The following is a 27,215-nucleotide window of genomic DNA, read 5'->3' as shown; positions in this document are numbered from 1 at the left end:
AAATCAACAGCAGATAACCTCACCAGCCTACAACATCTACAAATAGAATGCAAGAAGATGCAAGTAAACCACGGGATTTCTACATGCCATATCACAGAATTTGAAATAAATATGATAAGAAATCAATGAAAACATTATTATCAAACCGATTACTAACCTTCCTTAATAAATTTAATATTGGTATAGGACCTCGTGGCAACAATCCAATGTTTTAATTCCTTCCAGCCGTCAGAAGCCTGCAATAAGGAAAAGAACAATTTTTAAATATGTAATTAAATTATATACATCAGATAAAAAAGGACACAAGCGGGGATAATAAAATTAAAATTTGTTAATTACCTTTTTAAGAGAAAAAATTGAGCAGTTAGGTTAGTTATGAAAGTCGATAGCAAATTCTGCTGTAACATGTAACACTATGAATTGTAGAACAGCGAACAGCTGACCAAAGCCACCCAAATCAAATGAATGTAATATCTGTTGAACATATGTTTATAAAAAGAAGTACTGTACCCAAAGAGTTATTTATTATTGTTATTTATTATATTATTAATGTCGATATATTTATTTATATGTTTTTATATTTATTACTTTTAATTATGCCACGTTTGTTACCTGAAAGAGTTAAAGTGAATACCAGTTACCAAAACCAAAGAGCCATTAGCAAAAGAAAGTATTGTACCTGATGTATAGAAAATTATTTATATTAAGACCTAAGAAATACTATAAGATATAAGCCCAGAAGTTTATGAATCGAAATTATTGTCTAAAAGGAATCATTTATGAGAATTATGAAATGTGTGTAGTTAAGTTGGCAGCCCTGCAAGCGGCGAATTCAAAAATTACTGTGTTGTAAATGGTGTCAGGAGGAGTACGTTTAGAAGTTTATATTTATGATATTTTTATGTGTGTTGAGGAGGAGAATTTGTTATTGTTTTTGATAAAGGTATAAAGGAGATGCAGCAAATATGACTGCGAAATGTGATAGAAGTAGGAGAGTATAATTTATAAATAAAGTATAGTGTATATCAATGTATTTGAAGGGTGGGTTTTCATTAAAAACATTGTGATTCTCAAATATTTTGAATTCAAACCCAGGGGCGTGTGTAACATCTTAAATCTGGGTAGATGAAAAGCCCTAACAGAAATAGTAATAGGTCTAAAAATAAAGTAATTGGCTAATATCGCCAAGCAGATAATAATCAAGATAAGATAGCATCAGCTTGTTCTGGCTAAATGGTACAAGAACTTAAAAAGGATTTGAAGGAAGTTTACTACTCATAAATAGATTATTTATAAAATATTTGAAGATTGAGGTTAGATAGATGTATTCACAGATCGGTGACCTAGAGATCGATCAAACCGAAGAACGTAGAATCTGACCAAAACCCCTTGGCAGAGCTTTATTGCATTCGGATGGTGTGCAATGTGAAAAAACACCCGTCCACGTGGCTAATTATTAGTTAGCATGGAATTAATATTAATATATAGAATATTAACTAGCATGCAAAGAGCATAAATAAAAAACCAAATAAAAATAATTTAATGTATTCAGGAAATAAGAGTTACCAGGCGCATGAATACCTAATAAAATTTGCATGCACCAATAGTAAAACGGCAGTTAATAGGCGGCAACTGTAGGCCAATTCAAAAATATTTATATATATTTATATAATTGTAGTAGATTTTGTGTAAAAATTTGTGTAATCTATGTTATCAATATGGCTCGAATGCAAAGAAATTATTAATCATATAATCTAAGCAATATTTTGGCATTTTTTGTAAGATCTATTTGAATTTAATGGCGGAGGATTGAGATATTTAAATTTTATGCTAATTTGAAAGTCGGAAAGAGGATCTGTAAAACTTGAGAAGGAAGAACCAGCACTCGCCAGCCAGATGCCACCATAAGAGGACCCCAAATATTTTAGAGCGAAGTACCTTATTAATAATTTTGTAAAAATTAAAGTTAAAGTAAATTATTAAATTTCTTAAAAGACTTCGTGATGCTATTGTGAAGCAGAAGTCATTTTTCATTTTTATTAAATTTATAACCCCTTGGAGGAGACGATTCCGGCTACCATATTCCCGGACCACATGGAGTTGGATCGACATCGGCGGCTTACAAGAAGATTTTCGACACGTGAGTGATTAAATTTGAATTTAGTGATGGGCGCCCTAGTGCTTCGAAATAATCTGATGATCAAAGCTAGCTCGCCGAAAGGGTTATTATAAATTAAGAAATTAATAAGAGTAATACTTGCGCAAGTAAAAATTAGTATTAAAGGTATTTAATTGAAAGAAAAATATAGATCAATATTTTAGAAATTTCTATTTAATCAAAGAAGTACGAAATCTAGGCTATCAAACGTATGCATACAATATTTAATTTTTTGCAATACAATTTGCGATAATTTATCATAGTTCTAATTCACTAGATGAATGGCTCTACCTATTCCGTCAGGTGCCGAATCTTGCACCCTGAGATAAAAATATATATTCGATACAAATAAATCTACTAAATACTAGAGATTTTAATATATAGATATATTTGGATTATTAGTGGCTAATTTATCAAGCTGATCTTAGAGCACATATTTTTGATTGAATTATCCAAGCCGACAAGTATTAGCAAGTACATGTCACAGCTACATGCCAAAGAATGCATATGATTTCAAGATAAAGGCACATGGTAATGATTCGTGCCATAAATCTAGAATATAAAGTTAGCCTGTGATATTTTTATTGATTTCAAATATTGTTCTATTTTTATATTATATTTTTTATCGCTCTATATATATTTTTTGCCTCGATTGATCTTTGCATTATTTGTGTAATATATGTGTAAAATTTTCATGGTGTGCAATTTATTTTATATTCCTCATCTCTATAGTATAAGTATCATTTATATATATATATTTATTATTGTTGAATTACAAGAGTTATCGGAGAAGCCCATATCTAGGCCTATCAAGATTTTTTAAGACTGAATACTATTAGAAAACCACGCCCTAATTATATCAAATCTCATGCTTTACCGACTGATGCCAAGCAGGAGGCTAATCGTTATTTTAATATAAAGAATAACGTGACACTGTGTATTTTCTTTTTTCTTTCTCCAGTATTCGATCTTTCTTTCTTTCTCTTGTATTCGTTCTTACTATCTCTCTTTTTCTCTAGTATACGTTTATTCATTCTCTCTCTCTTCCTTTCTTTTTCTAGTATTCGTTCTTATTTTCTCTAGTCGGTCCTATTTACTTTCTGTCTCTAGTATCCGTTCTTTCTTTCTATCTCCAGCTTTCGTTCTTTCATTCTCTCTCTCTCTTTCTTAAGTACTATTCTTACTTTTCTCTAGTCTAGTATTCTTCTTCCTCCAGTCTAGAATTCTTCTTTCTCTAGTCTAGTATTCTTCTTTCTCTAGTATTCTTCTTTCTAGAGCAAGAAGAAAAAAGAATAATAGACTAGAGAAAGAAGAATACTAGACTAGAAAAAGAAGAATACTAGACTAGAAAAAGAAGAATACTTTCTCTAGTATTCTTCTTTCTCTAGTCTAGTATTCTTCTAGAATACTACAAGAATACTAGAGAAAGAAGAAAGAAGAATACTAGACTAGAGAAAGAAGAATAGTAGAGAAAGAAGAATACTAGAGAAAGAAGAAAGAATAATACTAGACTAGAGAAAGAAGAAGAAGAATACTAGACTAGAGAAAGAAGAAAGAAGAATACTAGAGAAAGTAAGTAAGACTCTAGTCTAGTATTCTTCTTTCTTCTTTCTCTAGTCTAGTATTCTTCTTTCTCTAGTATATAAATATAGTAGGATAGGTAGCAATAAATACACAGGTGAAATTTATATATATTTATTATCATTCATATTGCATATGAAAGACCAATAAAGATTGCTTCTATATTATTCATTGCTTTTTATTTCTATACAGACATATATATACCTACCATATATATATATATTTTGCCAAACCAAAACCGCCATTTTTTCCCCCTTCTTGTTCTAGATTCAGGTTTACAGTGAAACGTTGTCGGATAGGCCCACAAAAAAACCAGGCACTAACCTCAACGTCCAATACTGGCACCTGCACAATTCTAAAATACAAATGATGAATCATGTAACATAAATCATGACAAATTTGAATTTCCCGCTCAAATAGTATAAATCATGAGAAATTTGAATTTCCCGCTCAAATATTATAAATCATGAGAAATTTGAATTTCCCGCTAATCATGAGAAATTTGAATTTCCCGCTCAAATAGTATAAATCCTGAGAAATTTGAATTTCCCGCTCAAATAGTAGCTCATTTGCATATTAGAAATGACCAGATTTCTACCAGGGCATCAGAAACCTGCAAGAGGTACACAAAGTAGATCAGTGTTGCGGGTTGCCTATGCTTGCATTGGAAGGCGTTGAAAAACCTGCTACCTCTTCAAGTGTTCTGACTCCCTGGTACAGAATTAAAACCAACTAAAATACTACCAGGGCAACAGAAACATGCAAGAGGTACGACTGATTTGAGCGGGAAATTCAAATTTCTTAGGATTTTTGTGACTACTGAGCTCATTTGTATTGGATGAGAATTAGAACAGCACAGCAGAAAAAATCAACAGGTAACGGATTCATTTTTCATGCATCCAAAAATTATTTAAAATCGCTAAAACTCAGCAATATTTGACGAGAGAAACAATATAATGTCATCACATTGGCAAAATTCCTTACCGTTCATTAGATATGGCCGTTTGAAAATTTGCAAATTTCATGTTTGAAGCCGCATAACTCATCCTGTACAGCTGGGAATGCCAAATTTGGCGTTCTTTCTTTTTCTTCTCTAGTAGTCTAGGATAATAGTAAGGATAGCAATACACATATGAGATTTTTATGTATTTATTGATTACATTGTACATAGACCAATAAAGATTGATTACATAATATATATATATATATATACATTGTTTTATTCTAGTATATATACATATCCTTTACCAACCATATACATATATACAAAGCAAAAAAAAAAATCCAATTTTTTTTTTATTCCCTTCTTGTCCTCGTTCTCAAGATTCAGGTTTACAGTGAAACGTTCACTGTCGGATAGGCCCACAAAAAAAACCGGGCACTAACCTCAACGTCCAATACTGGCACCTTTTTTTCTGTGGTCCTGCCCCCCCCCCCCCCCATGTAATTACCAATTCCACACAAGTCGCCCAGGACCGATCTAACAGTTCAACAAGACAAAAGAATGAAATTTAGGATTTAAAGATATTGAGAAATGAAATTCAAAATTGATAACTCCTATTTTAGTGAAGTAATAATTAATAATTCACTGAAATAGGAAACAATGATTCAGATCTGGAAAAAATGAATTCAAAATAAAACTTGAAGAAATAAGAATTTAGAAAAAGAACTAGAATGAACTGTTACAATCGGTCGAGAGCTGACTTTTACCTTGATTGAAGTTCTGCGTAGTCCGTCCGTCCAGCTGTCTCCGCGATGCCTGAAAATGCCCCACTTGGACACCCACCCCAAAACATGCACAATATCAACAACATCACAAACAAAATATAAATCAATTCAACGTCTTTTGAAAATGAAAGTATATTCGAGTCCTTTCACTATCTATCACTTCACATCAATAATTCACTGTTATGCACTTTTCAATGTCAATGTTTGTAGTTTTCACTTTATATAAACTCTTACACTAGAGTCCCACTATTTTGTAAAAATGAATCTTCTTTGCTGCGTCTTCTATATTTCTTCTTCTTCCCACTGTTCCGTTTGAGCAGGCCATCCTTTCGCGTTGTTTGTCTCTCTCTCCTCCATGTCCTATAAAAAATACAAACTACCATTAAAATCATAACAATTAAGCCTTAGTCACTTTAGACAAATGGCGACATATGCGCTGAATTCATTTTGCGTATCTTCCGAAAATACATGGCCTCTTATGGAGAGCGCTTATTTTCGACAAACAGTACAGGGGACGTCTATCAACAAGCAGCAAAAGAGTCAAGCATAAGGGCCAAGCCACATGAGGCGGTTTAGAGACGAGTCGGCAGCGCAGGAAGCTCTCAGATTGGCTGATTCCCGAACGCCAACCCAATCGGAGAGATTCCTTCAATGCCGACTCATCTAAAAAATGCCTCATGTGGCTTGGCCTTAAGGTTCCAACTCTATACAGGCAACATATGCGCTGAATTTATTTTGCGTATCTTCAGAAAATGCATGGCCTCTTATGGAGAGCGTTAATTTCGCTTTTATAGTATAGTTTTAGTTATTAGACAAACCACTAACGGTAGGAAATGCATGTTACACACACACACACACACACACACACACACACACACACACACACACACACACACATGTTCATCATGAATATTTTGTCATCAGCTAGAGGCTTCCGGCATAAAATGAACAACCAATAACGATAAATAAACCACTGGAAAATTACAAATTACAATGATAGAAAAATAATTTAACCTCAAAAGAGCAGTGAAAAAGAATAAACTACAAAAAATCGGTGACACAAACTCCAGCCTCAAAAAATTTGCTGGAAGTCTTTTGCTGATGACAAAATAATGTATGACAACATGTTTATCATGCATTTCCTACGATTAGTGACCAGCCTAAGAGACAATGCATCCGGCTAATCAGCTATAGTGAGGTCCACGTTATAATGGCAGTATATAAAGATAGAAGAATAGTGATGCCGATTCTCTGCATTAATTAATTATATTTCTACACTGTCAAAAATATAATTGGCATCGTTGTGGACCTAGAAAAGGATAGTACCACCGGCTTTGTCGAATGATAGACAAGGATAGCAAAACCAAAGTTGATCAAATACTGTCATTATAACGTGGACCTCACTATAGAAAAAAATCAGCTCGTCTGAGACGCCCGCATAGAAGGTACCTTACATGTGGTAAGTCAATCATTATAAGATTCAATAATAAATATTCACAAATGAGATGAAAATATTTTTTCCTCCACCTACTGGCTAAAGTACTTACTTTACTCCTTGAAACATAATACTAAAGTGTCACTTTTTCGCCCTCGGTAGTAAAAAACAGAAAAACTCCCTAGGGAGTAAAAGTGACTCCATTTAAATAACATGGGAAGCATCTCTATTTTAAAAACTTACATTATAATAGGTTAGAAGGTCTAAGCTCAGATGAGAAAGCATAAAGAGGTGTCTGTCATTGAGTCAACTGAATTCAATACCACAACCAGAAATTTGATCAAATCATGAAATATATGTTTGTATGATATTATATTCTTAATATTAGTAGACGATAAAAATTTATACAATTTTAAAATATCTTATTCTATTCAAAATACCAGCCAACAAATATTTTTGATCTGCAATTCAAATCTGAACCGCGTGATCTGGAGTCAGCCATTTTTGGTAAACACCCAGCTGATTGTTACAACTTTAGCCGATAGAAAGCGCAATCGGCAGTGCCAATCAGACGGCCGGTTTTGAAGTTTTAGATTTTAGGTTATGTTGTTAGGAAACATTGTCACCAATACGTAAGTATTATTAAAATGATTTTATTTGCAGTTTCTATAAAAAATGTAGATGGAGGAAAAATGTTGTGTACATCACGAGTGAAAAATACTTTTTCTCCCTCAGGAAAATTGTTGCCCTCGGCTTCGCCTCGGGCTTCAAACTTTTCCCTCAGGGAGAAAAAGTCGTACTTTTCACTCTAGATATACAAATAACTATTTTAGTTCATTATATTTCTACATAACCTACAAACAATTTAGCAACGGTACGGTGCTATAGTGAGGTTCACGTTATAATGGCAGTGTTTGATTAGCAAATGGTATTGCTATCCTTGTCAATCATCCAGCTAAACGGATAGTGCTATCTCTTTCTCGCTTCGCTTTGTTACCAAATCGTCTTTAAACAATGTAGAATTGTTAATATTACATCAATAAACCTGAACCAGCTACCGTCTATAGAAGGCTTAGGATCGGCAACATTGTTATCTTTCTTTACTGCCATTATAACGTGGACCTCACGATACAGAGTGAGTCATATGTATGGGTAGATAGGTAGATTAAACTAAGCAGGCGACGTATCAGCATTAGGAGCTTGAACACAAATATCAAGTAGTGATAGGTTATTTATTAAATCGATTCGAGCCACATTTGTTCAACTGCTGCTAATGATGAATAATGAGAGGAATGATTATGGTCACAAATCCGAGCCACCGGAATCACATAAAGGCAAGTTATTTGAGATATGCAAATAACAAGTGGTCACCCATCCAACTGCAGTACATTGTTTAGCACCTTGTCAATGCATTACACTTGCATAGGGAGTGCCTCACATCTGCGAGTGTCTACTCCAGACAAACTGAAACAAGTGGGACGTTGTGCCCTACATTCTCACAGCGTCGTTGTTGCAAGGGTTGTGTGGCAGAGAGGACATAGTGTCCTAACTTTGCCCTTAATACAGGCAATTATTCAATTGAGAGTGTAGACGATTATAAGAAGGGTATTGATATAAGAATATGCTGAAGATTATTATAAATTACATTTTTTCACGTATTATTTCAAAATTCTAAACTCAACTAGCCTAAAACTCTATTCATAAATAGAAAACAGAGCAGACGACGCAAACACAAGCGGTGCCCCCTACTTGCATATTTAGCGCTTCCGTGAGCTATAAAAGCAAAGTAAGGCTACAAAAGCGAATCAGCTGATGAAAAATCTTTAAAATACGTGAGCATTTGCTCCAGAGTTCAGGAGCATAAGGTAAGAGTATAAGGTAAAGCTTATTCATATAGAAATGAGCAAATGCTTTTGCTTCTACCTTTTGCTCATGAGCAAAACCTTATGCTCCATTCTCTTGCTCATGAGCATTTGCTCTGGTTTTATTCATATACACCAATATTGATCCAGCAAAATCACTTCACATGGAACTGTGAGGCTCATATTACACCAAGCCACCAGTGGGACGCCAGAGAGCAACCATTGGCGGCCGAATGTAAAGCAAGGTCAGACACCAGCCGGCTGCCTAAATCTGGTGTCTCGTCTAGCGACCCTAGTGTAATTATTTATTTATGAAAACCTGGAAGCAAACAGGATTTCCCCCAAAAATTGCTTCCATAACACAATAATAATTACAATCAATCGCATGAAAATAATTTTGTAATGAGCGCAATAACAACTGATGCCCCGCGACTCGCTCGGACACTTAAACCGGAGCGACCCACTGGTGGCCTAATGTAATACAAGCCTTTAGTGGGGTCCACGTTAAAATGGCAGTGGAGAAAGATAGGGACAAAAGCGTTGCCGACTAACTGCCTTCTATAGAGGATAGCTGATACCGAGATATATCTGATATTAATATTATTAATACATTATTATTAAAAAATATTTCATTCATCAGGAAAATATACTTTTCAAGGATTTAATAATGAATTTTCATAATTAAGTTTGGATACTCTGTTAATATTATATTTCTACATTATTGAAAAACGATCTGGCAACGTTGCAGAGCTAGAAAAGAATAGCGCTATCTGTCAAATGATAGAAGACAAGGATAGCAACACCAATGTTAATCAAACACCGCCATTACAACGTGGACCTTACTTTAATCATGAAATTATTTTGTGGGAAACCGGTGACTTAAATACGGTCCCAAGTGGATTCTAAACTAGTATGATATAATGACAGATTAGGACTTGAGATTTTCGAAAATTCATTGACTCATTTACAAGTTTTCACTGTTAGCGGGTGAGCACGCACGAATCTTAGGCTTGTGCAACTAAAATGTAGTTTCAAGTTGTGAACCAAAGGGAAGTAATTTTGATAAAATTTTATGAATGAGAGTTGATATTGTGGAATTTTCCCACAATTGAAAAACACAGTTTTATATTTTTGTCACATCCACATTTATTAGACTTGTATACAGTGTCAAAAACAGCCTACAGCTGAATATGTGTTGGTTTCAACACGAAACTGCAGTCTTGTATACAAGTCTAATAGATGTGGATGTGACAAAAAAGGAAGTAATTTTGAAGGTAGGTCAATGACTACAATGTTTTCAATAGATTCAAGTAATATTGATGTTTTGAGGTGGATTGCAAACCATAGAAAAGTGATTTAAAAGCAAATAACTGAACTTGAAAACTAAATCACAGCTATGATACATTTCATATGTATTGAATAAAAAATATTTGAAGTGTCACAACCACTCGTTTGTTGAATTACAGTAGCGAACAACTAGTATCAGTTGTTACACCATTCTCAATCCATGATCAGCGCTATTTAGTAGATAATTGATTGAACCAATCCAGGATAATTTCAAAGTGATTGTGTCAATTTCAAGTATTGTGAGACAAGACAAATAGATGTCTATAAATTTAATTTATTCACCTTATTTGGAAATAGAATTAAGTTATTAACAACAGTAATAGACACAAACAGACATTGAACATTATTTAAGACTATCAGCATGTGAGCGTCAATTCACTAATTTATTACTGCACAAGAGGCTATGTAATAAATGAAATATCGGCTCAGTTTCTGAATAAATTCTACATTAAATGGAATAGAGGAATGGGTAAGAAGAAAAACTCATTGGATATTATAAAATAATTCAACCATTATAGTTTTTTACGAGATGTAGCAAGTCACTGAATATTTTCAATTGATAAATGAGATTAAATAATATTTTTAAAAAATCATAGAATTGTCGATAGCGAACAAGCTCTCCTTGGCTCAACGGCGTCTATTGCATTGGAAATTATAAATTCAATAAAATGAAAGAAAATAATTATGTGGCAGCCAACAGCTAACTCAGCTGGCAGCTCCACAACAACACAAAAGCAGCCATCAATTCTGCAGCATTGATGCAGAATCATTCTGCATTCTGCAGCATCTGCGGCATTCATCATGCCGGCACCACACTCTGGTCAAGTCGCTTGTCAAGCGGCTCGCTGTATACATTTATATGGTGGGATTGAAGGCGAGCGGTGGCATAGTAGCCATCCACACTCTCGCGCTCGTCGTCATTTGTACACACTTGACAAGAGTGTGGAAGCGGCATGATAAATGTAAGATTTGCAGTACTTAATAGAATGAAGCTACTATTCAACTCACATGTTTTTCGGAAGTGTTTCATCAACATCACTTAGCTCCACATCACATTCAACAATTTATGAGCACAAGTGCATTATATGTGATCCAGTTTTGTGATAGACTGCAAGGCCTATTATAAGCCTGCAATGAATATTCAAAGCTCAATAGAGGAACAGAATACAATGTGAAGAGAGAGAGGTATGTTACAACACTCACCAGCTGTCAACAGCCATACTTGAAGGCTCTGGTCGATGACTCATGTCACATGAGGATGTCCTCCAGCTCATATCAGCATCGATGCATGGCACTGAGAAATGTTGTCATGTATCTCCAGCCCCAGCTATCTAGAAGAGTCCATCCAGTTCATCCCTAAAGAAAATAATAAAGGCATTGGAATTCTGGAGAATTAGAAATCACATTTAAAATAGATTATTCGTTATCAAAAGATTAGTAACTTGAAAAACTGAAACAATCAGGTAGGCCGCCTATTTTGAGGTCCACTTTATAATGTCAGTGATGAAAGATGGGAGAGCAGTATTGCCGATTCTCTGCCTGGTCGCTACCTTCTATAGAGGATAGCTGATATCTGATGTAATATTAATTGTTCATTATTGTTAAAAATACATTTAATTTTATTCAAGAAAATATATCTTTCAACGATTTAATAATAGATATTTTCTGTAATTGAGATTAAATATTCTGCAATTAATTATATTTCTTGATTGTTAGAAAATGATCTGGCAACGTTGCAGAAGTAGAAAAGGTTAGCGCTATCTGCTGTGTCGAATAACAGACAAGGATAGCTGCACCAATGTTAATCATATACTGCCATTATAACGTGGACCTCACTATAGGGTGACCAGATTTTGGTGACCCGGCTGGTGTCTCACTGGTGTCCCACTCGGCCGCCAATGGTTGCTGTCTGGTGACCCACTGGTGGTTGAATGTAATACGAGACTGAAAGCACAACGTAACTTGTACAGTGAGGTCCACGTTAACATTTGTGTTGTTCTATCCTTGTCTATCATTCGACACAGCAGATAGCGATCACCTTTTCTACCTCTGCAACGTTACCATATCATTTTCTAACAATCTAGAAATATAATTAATTGACAGAATATTAATCTCAATTAAAAAAATATATATTGAAAAATATGTCTTGTTTTTTACGAATAAAATATAATTGATTAATTTGAACAAGAATGAACAGATGATATTACATCAGATATGCCGGTATCAGCTATCCTCTATAGAAGGCAGTGGCAAGGCAGGGAATCGGTAAAGCTGTTCTCCTATCTTTCTTCACTACCATTATAACGTGGACCTCACTGTAGTGAGGGGGCAACAAGTGGTCACCTGTCCAAGGGCTGTACAAAACACTTGTAAATGTATTACAGTTAACAGACACATTTTTAATTACATTATATGATAGAAACATAATTATGTAAAAGAGCAAATATTATTTGTAGTTTACATAGGAATTAGGGGAAGCGGCTGGCTCCATGGTCAAAACATAGTGGAGCGGCGGGCAAAGGTAGAGGGTAGCGGAGAAGGTAGCTGAGAGTGATAATAGATAATAATGCATCTATCCAAGTAGCTGTCCTCAACTCTAACTTGGCTGCTCCACACATCTGAATACATGCATTACTTCTAAACACTCTCAGCTACATTCTCCGTTACCATCTTCCACCGCTGCACCACTATGTGCATAGATAATTCATAAATAAATCATTAGAATCGGAGACCAAAACAACATAAATGTGAGTTAATTGGGACAGGCTAAAAAGTTGTCAACCTTCCAACGGAAGTACAGAGTACTTGTTGAATGCACACAAAAGTCAGAGCACATTAATACTAAACAGGACCTCAACCGAAGCACATACACTGTAAAGAAATTTATTCCTTCAAGGAATAAGGATTTCATTCAGTATGCATAATATTAAATATGTTCAACATACAGCCGAGCGCATCATCACTCGTTTGATCAAGTAACCAGCTGGAAGACCTTAGCGCTCTAATGCCTCCGCTATACTCTCGCCAAATGACCAACGTCTCCGATTGACATAAGTCGGAGCGAAGGTGGGCCGAGCGATGGCATAGTAGTCATCCACACTCTCACGTTCGTCGCCATTCGTACAAACTCGGCGAGAATGGAGCGCCGGCATAAAACTATTTCTAACTTGAAAAACGTAGACTACTTTAAAAAATACGAAAGTGGAATTGAGTAGTGGTAAGTACCTGTCAAGAGATACTTGAAAGCTGTGGTCCATGACAGGAGTGAATCAGCATGCCAGGCTGCAAACTCCAACATTCCATGTCCTCACCACAACCAAACTGATCTCTTCATTCCTACAACATAGAATATGCGAAAACATTAAAATTTTAGAAAATTTATCATCAAATTTAAATATTGAGCTTGCGAAGAATCCTAAAAAATGTACACTAGATTCATGAAATCTGAATATTTATTTGGATATGTATCATACATTTATTAATTGAGAATGTATTATAAAAATAACTAATTCCAAAAAGTATAGAACAGCTAAAGAACTTCAAGATTAATTACATTTTCAACCAATTTTTCACTTAATGACTCCGACTAGTCGGAGGATGTTGGATGTGTTGGGTCTCCAGCTGACATAACTCGTCCGACTAGACATCCAGCATTCGACCCAACGTCTCATTCACGGTCCAACGTCGAATCCAACATTGAGTGTTGGACCTTAAATATTGGACAAGTTATCGAGTAGGGAATGGACCGCTTTAGGTTCACGTTTGATGAATCAGCCAATCAGAGAGCTTTCTCAGAGAGAAAGTTTGCAACGGTGTAGCTGATTTGACAGTGATACCATAAGGTTCGTACAGATATACGCGCCGTGAACATGAGAAATTCACTTTTAATCAGCTGACTATATCTGTATTTTTACAGAAACAGTAAGATACAGTAGTTATAAAAAGCTTGGCATCAGCTGATTAAAAGTGAATTGCTCATGTTCACGGCGCGTAAATCTGTACGCACCTATAGATAAAAGATAGCATAAGACGATACCCCCATGGTTTGTAGAATTCATTCATATTTCAGAAGTTTTGTGTATCAAATGTTGGTGTTGTGTATCAAGTTGAGATGACACAGTATCATTTTGGGTGATATCATAGAGAAAAGATAACAGAAGAAAATATCCCACGGCATAGGGCGTTAATATTCCAAATTTCAGTGTTAACTCAAGCCGATAGTCCTAGTAGTTCTTTTTTTGTAGCTATTAATTTGACGCTGGTAGTCTCTTATATGCCGGTTTCCGAGCTCGGGATTTAGCCAAGTTCTAGACTTTAAACAGCTGGAGTCAGAAAATTGGCTTTCCAAGACGGGGCGTAGTCGTTTTTATGATCATCTTTATTTTCTCATTTCTAAAATTGGAAATTTTTTCCTTGACGAATTGAAACATTCCTAAATAATTTAAAATAGCTGAAACTTTACACTATTTTCTCTTTATTTTAATTTGTGTTCAATTTTCTAGTTTTTCGAAATTCAATTTAAACGTGGACTGCGACTACGCCCCGTTTCGGAAAGCCAAATTTTCTGACTCCAGCTGTTTTAAGTCTAGAACTTAGCCAAATCCCGAGCTCGGAAGCCGGCCCACAGTGTTCCGTTCTTACACTCTCACCCGGTCAAACCAGTAATAAGAGGTAGTAGTCAACTGTAATCGGCTTCATTTTAGGCTGTGCAAAGGCTAAAAATAAACTTTCTACTCGTGATATTTTTCAAAGTTTTTCGATTTGTATATCATCAAGCTATCAAAATGAAAAAGTTTTCTAAGGAAAACATTTTTATTCCGATCATTACTTTTTGAGATATGAGCGCCTGAAGTTTGAATTTTTTGGACAGAACATTTCAAATTCGGTAAGAGATTTAGAGGATGGATTCTTCATAGTATTGTTGATATAGTAAAACAAAAAAATTCTAAAAATATTACTTTTTGAAAAAGTTATTCAATTTACCAAAAATTACTCAACTAAAAGTTATTTTTAGTAAAATTGAATAACTATCTTAAAAATCGATATTTTCAGAAAATTTTTGTTTTACTAGATCAACAATACTATGAAGAATCCATCCTCTGAATCTCATGGATTCATCTCTTACCCAATTTGAAATGTTCTGTTCCAAAAATTTTAACTTTAGGTGCTCATATCTCAAAAAGTAATGATCGGAAAAAAAATGTTTTCGTGAGAAAACTTTCTCATTTTGATAGCTTGATGATATAAAATCGAAAAACTTTGAAAAATATTGCGAGTAGAAAGTTTATTTTTAGCCTTTGCACAGTCTTAACAGTGAAATTAGGAACATAAACGACCTACACCATGAGATATCTTCTTATACTATTTTTTTTATGCTGATACACTCCCTGTTTGGATTGGACACATCACGACGCATTCACGTCAAGTATTCTGGAAGGTACAGTTGATGGACAAAGGGGTCGTGGGAGGCCCCGGCAACAGTATCTGAAACAAAAAAAAACTGAACACTGTTCAGTGTTCAAGGTGCACGTCTCCTATCGTGTGAAAGAGTCCAAATAGAGCATCAAATAAAAAATGAACAACTAAAAATCGAAAATTCCATACCCAAACTCTTTGCTGATGACACAACATGTATGACGAGCATGTATGTGCACACATGTTCAACACACTTGTCCTGTCGTTAGTGGCCAGCCTAAGGAATTGCACCTTAAGGGCCTCCCAAGGCCGGGTCGCAATCAAATCAATCAGTTCACAATCATAATATTGAACAATAAAAATAATTATCAATTCAAATAAAAATCCAACTAATTCACCCATGATTCTATACTTCTAAAACTAATTACTTTCAAAAAGCAATGACAGAAGGCTAGCAACAGGAATTTGTCCAGAGTCGACTCATCACTAATTTGCAGTAGGCAAACTCGATTAGACCGAATATCTGATTACATCAATTCAGTCTATTCTCGAAATGATCTAATGCAAATAAGGATGAGATCAACACGCCTTTTCCCTTCAAGTTTGCAGCATTCTGAAATCACTTATCTATTCTTAAAAATCTAGGTGAGAATATTAAACTACACATTTACTACCATCTACTCTATATGAATGAACCGAAAAATATCAATAGGCCTATAGAATCTACGTTTATGTTCAAAAATTAGTTCTGATTAGATAGGCTAAGTTCTGAAGTTGAATCTTTTTAATTATATTGACAGAATACGTTACTTAATTTTATATCTATACTTGGTAAATTGATTGGTTTTAAATTAATGGTTTAAAAATTTAAAATTTTTGGTTTCAAATTTAAATTAATGTTTGGGAATAAATTAATAGCCTACGTTGATAGACAATAATAAACTGTAGCGAAAAACACAAACCTACCTAACCCTCATTATAACCCTTCTCAAATTAATTATTAAAAAAATATTATTCAAGAAACAGCTCTTCCAGCAAAACTAACCATTAGGTAAACCAAGTAACAAAATGATGGAAAGAAATAAAAAAGCCATCAGTTCAAGATGGTATTTAAATAAAAGCTTATATATGTTTAACTAATTCAATACATCTCACAGTAGTTAATCATGGAAGATAAATTATTAATGAGAAAAGAAATAAACTCTATTTTATAACAAAGTCTACTTATAGAGCCATAATGTAATGGCAAGCAAAAACCTGTAATTTATAGCACTTCTGGAAATTATCCTACAATTTATTATGGTTATTTAAATGATTTAAATTTGAATTACGGTATGAACTAATGGATAAAAAGTGAAAGAAAATAATTATTATTTACTATAATCCGATCTCACCTTGTCGGATATTAAAATGTCTTCTGCTATGCTAAATTCGTATGAAGTCAGATCCAAATACCATGAACTTATTATGAGCAAATCGTTACAAATCACATTCTACAACCGATAAACTTTAGAATAAAACCACATTTCATTATATTCTAGCACTGAATTGAGAATTTGATTGTTAAATTTGACTAACATGAGCATAAGTTACAAAAAAAGACCATCTTCAACACAAAGCAGCAGCCGACAAGTGGAATAGTGAAGGTGAATCAAGGTGAAAGGTTCTGGGTTTAAGACATCTATTCCATGAGAACCAATCACAGAAGCCGTCTTTTCAATAAAAGAGAAATCGCCTTCTCTCATTGGCTGCTGAGAATTTAATGGCTCTTGTGCAACCGGGCCCGGGCCTATCAATACAAAACTATTCAAAAACCCAATTACAGAAATCACTTCAATTAAACCATGAATTATAGCTAAAAAATCTTTAAAACCCTTGAAAATCTTTAAAAACTAATGAAATAGGTTAATATCAGGGGAAATATTCAATTCAATATGAAAAACAACTCTAGTTGTAACCCCCACCACAACCACTACTGACACGACAGAAGTCACGTAGCCCTCGGTATCAAAAAGGTAGGACAACCCACGGTATTTAGATGAAAATCTTCTTCTATATACCGTGGGACAACCTGAGTCAAAAATCAAAAACGGATGCCTCCTGACCATCATTGTTTTAAATTCCAAATTATGAGAAAATAAATAAACTCAACAACTTAGGCTGAAAAAGACCATAGATGTACTAAAACTTATGAGAAAATAAATGTTGTGTATAAATGAAAATTAATAGGAATTTAATGTCAGATAATAAGGACAAACGTTATTTCAGTGAAATATAATTATTGAGTTAACTTGGGTCTTATAACTGAAGAAATCATACTATATTTCAAACACAAAAAATAACAGCAAGTACATGGAACACGATGAAATGACAGAAATTGCAATGAGAAACAAATATTACAAAATAATCTTACCTTGAACAATGAGTGCTTTCAAACGTTGTCACTGTTTCTAATGATACAGAGTTCCCAACTATACTTTAATACTCAACCCTTTTTGGCACAAGAATAATTGTAGATAAACTGTAATTGATCAATTGAAGTCACTAAATAACGACTAAATTCATCCTTTTATCCGACAACATTCAACAAGTCGACTGACTTCAACACGAACTGGTCAAATTTAAATTGAAGGTGAAAGAAATAGACAAAAAAGAAGCAAGAGCTTTTGGGTTCAAGACTCACCCCAATTTTCAACACGTAGGCCCAGTTGGAATTAATATTACTATTAAAATTTATCCTGCACGCAGTACATTCAAAAACGCAATGATAGAAATTTCAAAAACTTGACCTAAAACTATTGCTGAAATATCTTCAAATCTGTTAAAATAGCTTTCAAAATAGTTAAAAATTGTTAAATATCAGCCAAAATATTAAATTCAATAATTGAAAAACAGCCCAACCTAACAACCCCCACCACAGTACTTTATTGGGTCAAGTTAACTCCCAACATATCCTTATTTTTTTACAATCAACTGAACTTTGACGAAATTAACCAGAAATATTGGTTTCAAAGTCATTGAAATCTATAACAACTAAGCTCCTAAGCAAATATAAATTATTAATATCTCATGATTGACAATTCACAGCACACTACCTACTATCATCATTCATCATCACTATCATTTTGTCATCAACTGACTTGAAATAGCAAATATTTTATGCTATTAACTTCATGTGTAACTTTCGTTGGGGACTCCCCACCAATAAAGCAATACGAATATTATTATTATAAGAAATATCTAAATAGACTTCAGTACTATATATTAGACTACAATACTGTATAGACAGTTTGCAGACTGTGAAGTGTGAAAAATAATCCAACATAAAACTTTGAAAGTTAGCAAACAAGAAACAATGTATCAGACATTCTGAATAGGACCTAAATCTGGATAATAAAGATCAAATAAACCTAACAAATTGAATGGAATTTATTCCAAGTACATGTACATCAAACAATATATTGAAAATTGGGTATGAGCAAAATATCAAATCTACAACTTTGACTTTGGTTATCGTAAACAAGACTAATAATAGTATTATTACTTACGTTGTTTTAATAATTGACAACCAAAATGAAGGTATGTTTAGCTCCGAATTGTGTAGTTTAATTCACACGAAAAATGTAATTATTAAAGAAATTTACTCAGAAAATCCACACTACAAAACTCGAAAACTGCACTTCTAGCAAACCGTTTTCAACTGTCATGAAAACAAAAGAACAACGAAGAAATCAAGTGCTCTCAAATCAAGATTCAGGCAGCAGAGGATCGACTTGTCTCTCTCAAGAAAATAACAAAGAATTGCGCATGTACCACAGTGAGGTTCACGTTATAATGGTAGTGGAAAAAGATAGAAGAACACGTTGTCGAACTTCTATTTTGTCAATGCCTTCTAAAGACGATAGCAGATACAGGTTTATTGATTTAATATTAACAGTTTATTCTTGTTCAAAATAGTCAATTATATTTTATTAACCAAGAAATAATATTTTAAATAATTTCATAATTAACTTACTCAAGATGAATTATTTTGTTAATTATTTATTCTACATTGCTAAAAGACTATCTTGGAACAGAGCGAAGCGGGTTAGAGATAGCGCTATCAGCTTTGTAGAATGAAAGACAAGGATAGAAATACAATTGCTAATCAAACACTGCCATTATAACGTGGACCTCTATATGACCCTCGACAAAATTGAGTGTCATTCATAAGTAGTGCAGTATCTCAAATTTGGGAGTATTTTTACTTTTCGTTGTTTATTATCTAAAACTATCAACACTTTCCAAATAATATTAACATGTTAGTAATTAAAAGACAGAAATCAACGTCTCAAACCTTTACTTTCACGTTTAAACATAATCATTAAACAGAACTTTTTAGGTTATGTTCATACACTTGACCAAAGACCTTAAAGATGCATAGACTCACATGCAGCGCTAGTGTCGTACTTAGAATTGAAATCCGCCATTGAGGGGGCAACCCGTAAGATTATTACATATCAATGCCACCAATACCTTTATGATCTATTGTATTACAAATATATATAGATATAATATCTCGTGCTAAAATACCCCAATGGCGGCCTTCAATTTCAAGTAAGAGCTATCATTGGGAAGGCATAGGCATTGTGGGTCTATATCTCTTCAAGGTCTTTGCACTTGACAAGTCAAAATCTCACGATCTGAGACACTCACAAAATTTTAATTTGAAATTTAAAGTGCCAGTTGCAGAAAAGCCGGTTTGATTTTAATTGTAATAAACTCCACGAAAACCAATCAGAGAAGCAGTCTTTTCAAAGACGCCTTCTCTGATTGGTTCCGTGAAATTAATAACGATTAACTGGCTTTTCAACAAGCAGGCGAAAATATTCTAAAAAATGACTAAGGCTCAACTCACACTTAAGCTGGCCACTGACGAGCATTCCAAACGGCGTGGCGCGGCGCGATGTCACTCCAGCTGGAACGATCCAAATCCGTAAATATTTTGTGGGTCAATTCACGAGCACTCCATTCCATCACTCCAGTAGTTGATGGTTTGTGATCAAGTATGGACGAGGAACTTCTCCTGATTTCAACAGCTGTGTGTTTGTACGTAAAAAGAAAAAAACCCAAACGGAAATGGGTGAAACGTTTATTTTCGAATAGGCGGAATCACACGTATCTGAATTTATTTCAAGATCTTAGTGTCGAACCTTCGGACTGGAAGAATTATTTGCGTATGAATGAAGATACCTACAACCATTTACTTCGTTTGGTAACACCGATGATTACAAAGAAAGATACAGTCATGAGACAGTGCATTACTCCCCATGAGAGGTTGGCTGCAACTCTACGTTTCTTGGCCACCGGGATGAACTATGAAGAGCTGAAGTTCATCACAGCGATATCACCGATGAGCCTCTCATCGAGTTGAGCTTCTTAGTAACTACATCTTTTGTAGCTGTGGGATCAACAGTTTTAAAAAATTCAAGGATCATCTCCAGAGCAGCGTTGCTTTTTACCTTGTCATGGTAACCAGGGTCTGTTATTTTCCACAAACAGGTATGATCCCTGTACATCTCGATCACAGAGATTACAAAATCCCGGTTCGAACTCATGACAACACGACAACACAACAACACAAGAACAAAACAACAATCAAAACAAGAGCAAAACAGCAATCTATCCTTCCAAGTCAACGGTCTGACACGCACTGAGACGGGACAACCCACAGGTTTCCACATTCACGGTCGTTCCGTCGTTCCAGCATGCCATCGAGATTCCCCATTCACGAGGAGTTGGAGTGACGTAGGTTTGGCGTGGCGCGATGGATTTTCAACCGGTTGGAATTCCATCGAGCCTCGTCGCTCCACCAAAATACGAGCGCGATTCACCATTCACGTCGTTCCAATGGCACGCTACCGTGCCATTTGGCTTGTTGGAACGCTCGTCAGTGGCCAGCTTTACACGACTCAGGTCGAGAAGAGACTCAACTCTAGTCGAGAGCATGTGTTTTCAGAAGGTAACGTCGCGCGGAGACTAGAATCGACTGGTCTGAGTGTCACCATTTGGAAACGCATGCTCTCGACTAGAGTCGAGTCTCTTCTCGACCTGAGTCGCGTAAGTGTGAGTTGAGCCTAACTGAAAATACTATCAGGGCAGCAGAAACATGGAAGAGGTAACAAATTCATCAGTGTTGAGTTGAAACCAACTGAAAATACTACCAAGGCAGCAGAAAAATAATATATGAAAGAGTTACTGAATTCACCAGTGTTAACAGGTATTCTGTATTCACTCACAGTGTAACTGTATTCACTCAGTGCACTGAGTCCGTCCCTGTGTGCAAAAAAAACCCGTTTGATTTTGGAAAACTCATGTATAAGCTGAAATTTAAAGTAGAGGAATTTCAAACAAACATAATAACTGTTGAAAAATTGCAGGTTTATTATCAAAATTATCAAAATCTCACAAGATCAACACTTATCAAAATATAAAAATATATTTTTTACATTTCTTCCACAGAAATAAAAAAATTGCTTCCTTACAGACATTGATCATTCCGAAGAAACAAATCAGAAAATCTCTTCAACAGATAATTTGAAATGAATGAATGGAAAACCAAAAATTAAAGAAAAAATGCCTCCAACAAGATAATCTGAACATAGAATAGTAAATTAACTTTTTTATACAATAGAACAATAAATATAATAGTTTATTACAAACTTATATCATAATTAATAATTTCGGTGGAAATAATTATGAAGACGATACTTCAAAAAGATTCATTAATTTCGGAATGATTCCCTCATATTCTTGAAGTAATGCAATCAAATTAATAGATATTTGAACAATATTTTCTAAATATTACAACAAAATAATGAAACTACTAGTTGAATAACACATCCTTCACAATCATTTTTTCAATAATAAAGTGTTGTTCTTTTAAATAACTTCCCTGAATAGTAAAGTTCAGGTTAACTGAAATGGAATTATTGTAGTTTCCAATTAAATAAATAATTGATGTAATCATGTTCAAGATAGTTTCGTTTCAATTATTACAGCCAGTTTATCTTAATGTATATGTTATGAAAATTCGAACTTCATGTATGGCACAAGAAATAAATGTTCAAAACATTACAAAACTTTTAAAATTTTAAGATTTTCCAATTTTCAACAGAATTTTCTAGAACAAGGTTAATCGATGTCTACATTCCAATTCAATTTAACCCAAACCTTTTACATTTTTCAATCTTAGAGAAAATTTATAAAATGTTAATGCCAAAAATTATTGCTTTTCAATTTATGGTAACTAGTAATCTTATATTTAGGATGACAATATTTCATTACAAGATAATTTCATCATAATTATTATTCGCCTTAGTTTGAAAATCTACAATACATAATCAACATAGTAATTCACAATTATAATGGGGAAAAATCGGACTTTGTAGCAAATTAAAAATTAAATGAAATACTTTATGCATTCTGTATCAATACATGCTAAGCAATATGGAAGATTGGAAAAAGTGAGAAGAATATCTTCTTAGAAAGAAGTAGAAGAAGAAAATTAATCCGACAAAATGCAAGAGAAATTTTCCAGGAAGATAATAAATTCACAAAGGAAGTAGTAGAAGAAGAAGTAGAAGAAAAATTCAACAACAAATCTTTACAAACAATTCGATTTGGAAGCATCGGAAAATATTTCTTTCAAATTTAAACAAAATCAATAAACTTGTCAACAATCCAATTTATCTTGCATTTTCTTACAAAAATTTCAAGTTTATTACAATATTATTCAATAATTTTGACAATCATATCAATCTTAATGTTCCCTCTCCTATATTACTACGATTTATCATTTTATTTCTCTCATTTTACTCCAAATATTTAAATAAATATCTACTTATTCATCAAATTTAAATAGTTTTTCATAAATTAATATTATTAGTGATAGCAGAGATTATTTGGAACATTCTGATCAAAATTAAACTCTAGTTCATTCAACATGATTTTCAGTTACTTCTGATTATATTGATCAGTTAGCTTCAATTTGCTAGTAGGAGTAGTCATTCAAAAGCTCTGTACTCTATTAGCAGACAAGTTCAATCGACATTCTTATTTCAAACTTTAATTTCAATAATAATATGGCACAGTTTAAAATACTCTACAACAAATCCAATTAAATCTCATAATCAAGATCAAATCTCGTCTTTTCAGATACAGTTAGTAAACATACTACAATAGTAGTTGTCTACTTCAAATAAAGTCTACACAAACTTTCTCTCAAATATCCTCTCTGGGAATAAACTTTAATTACTATCTTGCTAATAATACAAGGTAAAATATAAGTTATGTTAACCTATTAGGCTAGAAACTGAGTATTTAGACTAGGCAATTTAAATTATTTACCATCCTAAAAATTTCGTTACTTTCCGAAATACAGAGCTTCCAATAATGACAACTCATACAGAAAATTGGAACCAACAATTTTTTCAATTTCAAAAAACTTGGACATTTATAATGCATAGTTTGAGCCCGGTCAGAAAAGAAAAATGTTTCACTAGCTGTGATCGCATTGTTTTTATATTGAATAATAATAATTTTTACAATTATTGATGTAAATATTTAATTTAGTTATTCAAAATAATTATCAAAATAATAATTTACTTGTTAATTAATAGCAAATTTAGAATACATGCTTCAATGTTCCTTTTCCAGCCGATTCCGAAAATAAGGCTTCTCTGATTGGTTTTCCTGAATCACGATTAAAATTTGCCTTATTTTGTGCAACAGGCACCTACTATTATAAGTAGGTATTATAATTTGAACCATTAAGATTAAAGAACAATGGTTCAGTTTCAAGCTTGAAACCTCTACTAGTTTTCAAAACTCAAAGGTTCTCTAAAGGAAATAATTTGTTGGAAATTTTGAAATTATTCTGCTATCCCAAACAATATTACTAGGAGTTTCAAAAATTCTATTATCCCAACCTCTATGATTGTAGGATTTATCATAGTTATTAATCATAAATATTAATTCAGTTTAAAGCACTGAGCATTATACACACTCCTCCATGCTAAATTTATTCTAGAATTCTGTAGCATGCTCTAGAAGCTTTCTATTGGGAACCTCCCTAGAAGCTTCCAATTTTTTCCAAACTACCAATTTTTCCAAACTATTCACTTCCTTAAGAGATATTAGTTCGCAATCTAGAAGATTATATTTATATATTAGATTTTACTTCCAAAAAACTCTAATTTTCAAAAAAGTTTTCAGAAACGGCCACCTAAAAAATACTACTCAACTAACCCCCCTCCCCCCGTCAACAATGGGGCCTCAAAAATATAGTCGGCATCTACTATAAAATAACTATTGTGTAATATTTGTACGTTTCCTCTTACACACTAATAGTGTTATTATTAATAACAGGATAGAACTTGGATTATTTTTCACTTGCAATTTTTCACATTATCCTATTTTTCTCGTCATTACTTCTTCATCTTCCCTTCTTCTTCTACAACAACTAATTATTCTCCTTCTCTTTCATATCTTTCATTACCAACCTGTCCATCCTTCTCAACTGGTGTCCAATTTTTTTTTTTTGGTAATTTTTCAATATTTTATCTCCTTGCTATCACTGGGTTTCCTTGTAATAAAAACTTTACAGGTTTCACTTCTTACTAAAATTTCAATTCTGTTGTTTCCTTCTCTTCAATAACACAAATAGATATCACTATGAACTGTAACATTTTCAATAGTTTCTTCTTAACCAATAAATTCCTCTTCTTTGTACTAAAACTTTTCTTATTCACCTCTACTTTTGTCCTCCTTTCACAAATGTAATGTCTAAACTTTTATACCTTCCTTTTCAAATTTTATCATTTCCCCTCTCTTTTATCTACTTTTTAATCGTTCTACTTTTATCATTTCTTTCCTTCTTTTACTGTCCACTTTTGTTTAATCTTCCTCCTTTCTAATATTCTTCTTTACTTCAATATTTATTTCGTTTTAACCTTCCACTTCATTCTTACCACCTACTCTACCTTCTCACTCAATCCTTCGTCTCTTTATTTCTACTTGGACTTCTTCATCTCATACTTATTCAAGAACTCCATACATTTCCACACTTAAAGGCCCTGACACTTATGAGTGTTTCTAGGAAACTTATTAATAATACAATGGACCATTGAATCTACATTAAGTGTACCGGTTAAAAGACCCGGTTTCTTAGACACTTATTAAATCTAATGAACCATTCAATCTACATTAAATGTACAGGTTTAATGGTCCAATAGATTTAATAATAGTCCTAGAAAATGGGTCTATTCTTTCTATTCTTCTTCAATACATCAATGGAACCAAAACATGATTAAATACTCCATCTGTCATCTTTTCCTCTCCCTTTAACTACTTCCTCCTTCTCTTCCTCCTCTATCCTTTCAACTACTGTAATCCTCCACCTCCTCAACATTACACCCTCCTCTCTCTCACACCACCTCTATTCCCCTATCACACCTTCTCTCTCTTACCAACTGGCGCCGACCTAACACCTTCCTTCTCCTATCACCCTCTCTCTCACTCCACCACTATCGCCCTATCACCCTCTCTCTCCTACCCGCTGGCTGAGGAAATGACAGTGGGAATAGCTGCAGCGGCTGGTACCTGCTTACTGCACTCTCCCCCTCCTCCCACCACCAGCTTGGCAGTCGCCCCTCCTCCAATGCCCTGTACATGATCGCCACCTGAAAAAAACAATGAAATATTCATTTAAAAACTCATCAAATACAATGAATTATTCATTTAAAAATTTCCAAGTGCCTGTTGCACAACAGCCGATTAAATTTTAACCGTGATTAATTACACGAGAACCAATCAGAGAAGCCGTCTTTTCAAAAACGCATTGGTTCTCGCGAAATTAATCACGGTTAAAATTTAACCGGCTGTTGTGCAACCAGGCCTTAGAGTCACTATTGATATTGTAGTTTTTGATGATGCAATAAAAAACACACATTTTTATAATAATTGTAGAATTGACAAGATCTGTGTTTTTATTTCAAAATCATAAATTATAGTATTAATAATAATCCAATCACCACTGGGGGGAATATTACATGTTCACTGTCACTGCTACAAAAAATAGCGGTTAAATTAAAAAAATAGCAATTCAATTAACTGTTGTGTGGGAACCCGGCTTCAACAAATATATATTAATAAAATTGTTCGTTAATGTACCCGAAACAAAAGTATTCGGTTTTGTTAAAGAAACTTGGAGCCATACCATATTAAACAATTTTAGCCGTTTTTTTTCAGGCGAATACCAAACAAGCACTTATAATGATCATGATCACGAACTCAAAACGTCTGTGACTAATTTGATGTAAAATTGGTTTGTGTGCACAATTTTTCACACTAAATATAACTGTTTAAAATTGGGTCATTCATTTTGAAACACCGGGTATATTTGTAATAATTTGTATTAATTTGACGACGTTCAACTTTTTGCTTGTGTAATAATGAGTAGGCAGGCCTACAATGTGTTAAATGAATTTAACTTTCCGGTAGTCATGCCCTACTCAATCACACGAGCAGACGAGTGTTGTCATTTTTACAACATCCAATTTTCCAAGTGTTATGTAGGCCTACTCTGTTTACTGTCAAAACATATTAATTAATTTTGTAAAATTATTACTTTTTCCATCTTCTTGGATTA

General features: G+C 33.9%; 1 protein-coding gene and 1 long non-coding RNA gene across 5 annotated transcripts in view; both read right to left on the bottom strand.

The window, feature by feature from the left end:
• Nucleotides 1–5,293: 5,293 nt before the first annotated feature.
• LOC120354006 lies at nucleotides 5,294–19,234 on the bottom strand. 3 transcript variants are annotated; one of them, XR_005572752.1, is made up of 4 exons: nucleotides 19,075–19,226; nucleotides 13,337–13,447; nucleotides 11,315–11,467; nucleotides 5,294–5,827 (listed from the first exon to the last, which is right to left on the bottom strand). It is a non-coding gene; the product is annotated as an uncharacterized LOC120354006 (long non-coding RNA). The 3 variants fall into 3 exon arrangements; XR_005572753.1 differs by having other exon boundaries at nucleotides 13,351–13,447; XR_005572754.1 differs by lacking the exon at nucleotides 13,337–13,447 and having other exon boundaries at nucleotides 19,075–19,234.
• Nucleotides 19,235–22,420: 3,186 nt separating this feature from the next.
• The window catches only part of LOC111055509 (MAP kinase-interacting serine/threonine-protein kinase 1), a 135,069-nt gene continuing 130,274 nt past the window's right edge, over nucleotides 22,421–27,215 (bottom strand). For both annotated transcript variants that reach the window (XM_039439767.1, XM_039439768.1), the window contains one exon: nucleotides 22,421–26,247. In XM_039439767.1, coding sequence (XP_039295701.1) covers nucleotides 26,117–26,247 — 131 coding nt within the window. In that variant the 3' untranslated portion in view covers nucleotides 22,421–26,116. The remainder of the gene's footprint in view (nucleotides 26,248–27,215) is intronic.

The sequence above is a fragment of the Nilaparvata lugens genome, chromosome 13 (genome assembly GCF_014356525.2).
Source record: "Nilaparvata lugens isolate BPH chromosome 13, ASM1435652v1, whole genome shotgun sequence".
NCBI classification, from domain to species: Eukaryota; Metazoa; Arthropoda; class Insecta; order Hemiptera; family Delphacidae; genus Nilaparvata; species Nilaparvata lugens.
The sequence above is the reverse complement of the archived record's forward strand: the minus strand, read 5'-3'. Positions and strand labels throughout refer to the sequence as shown.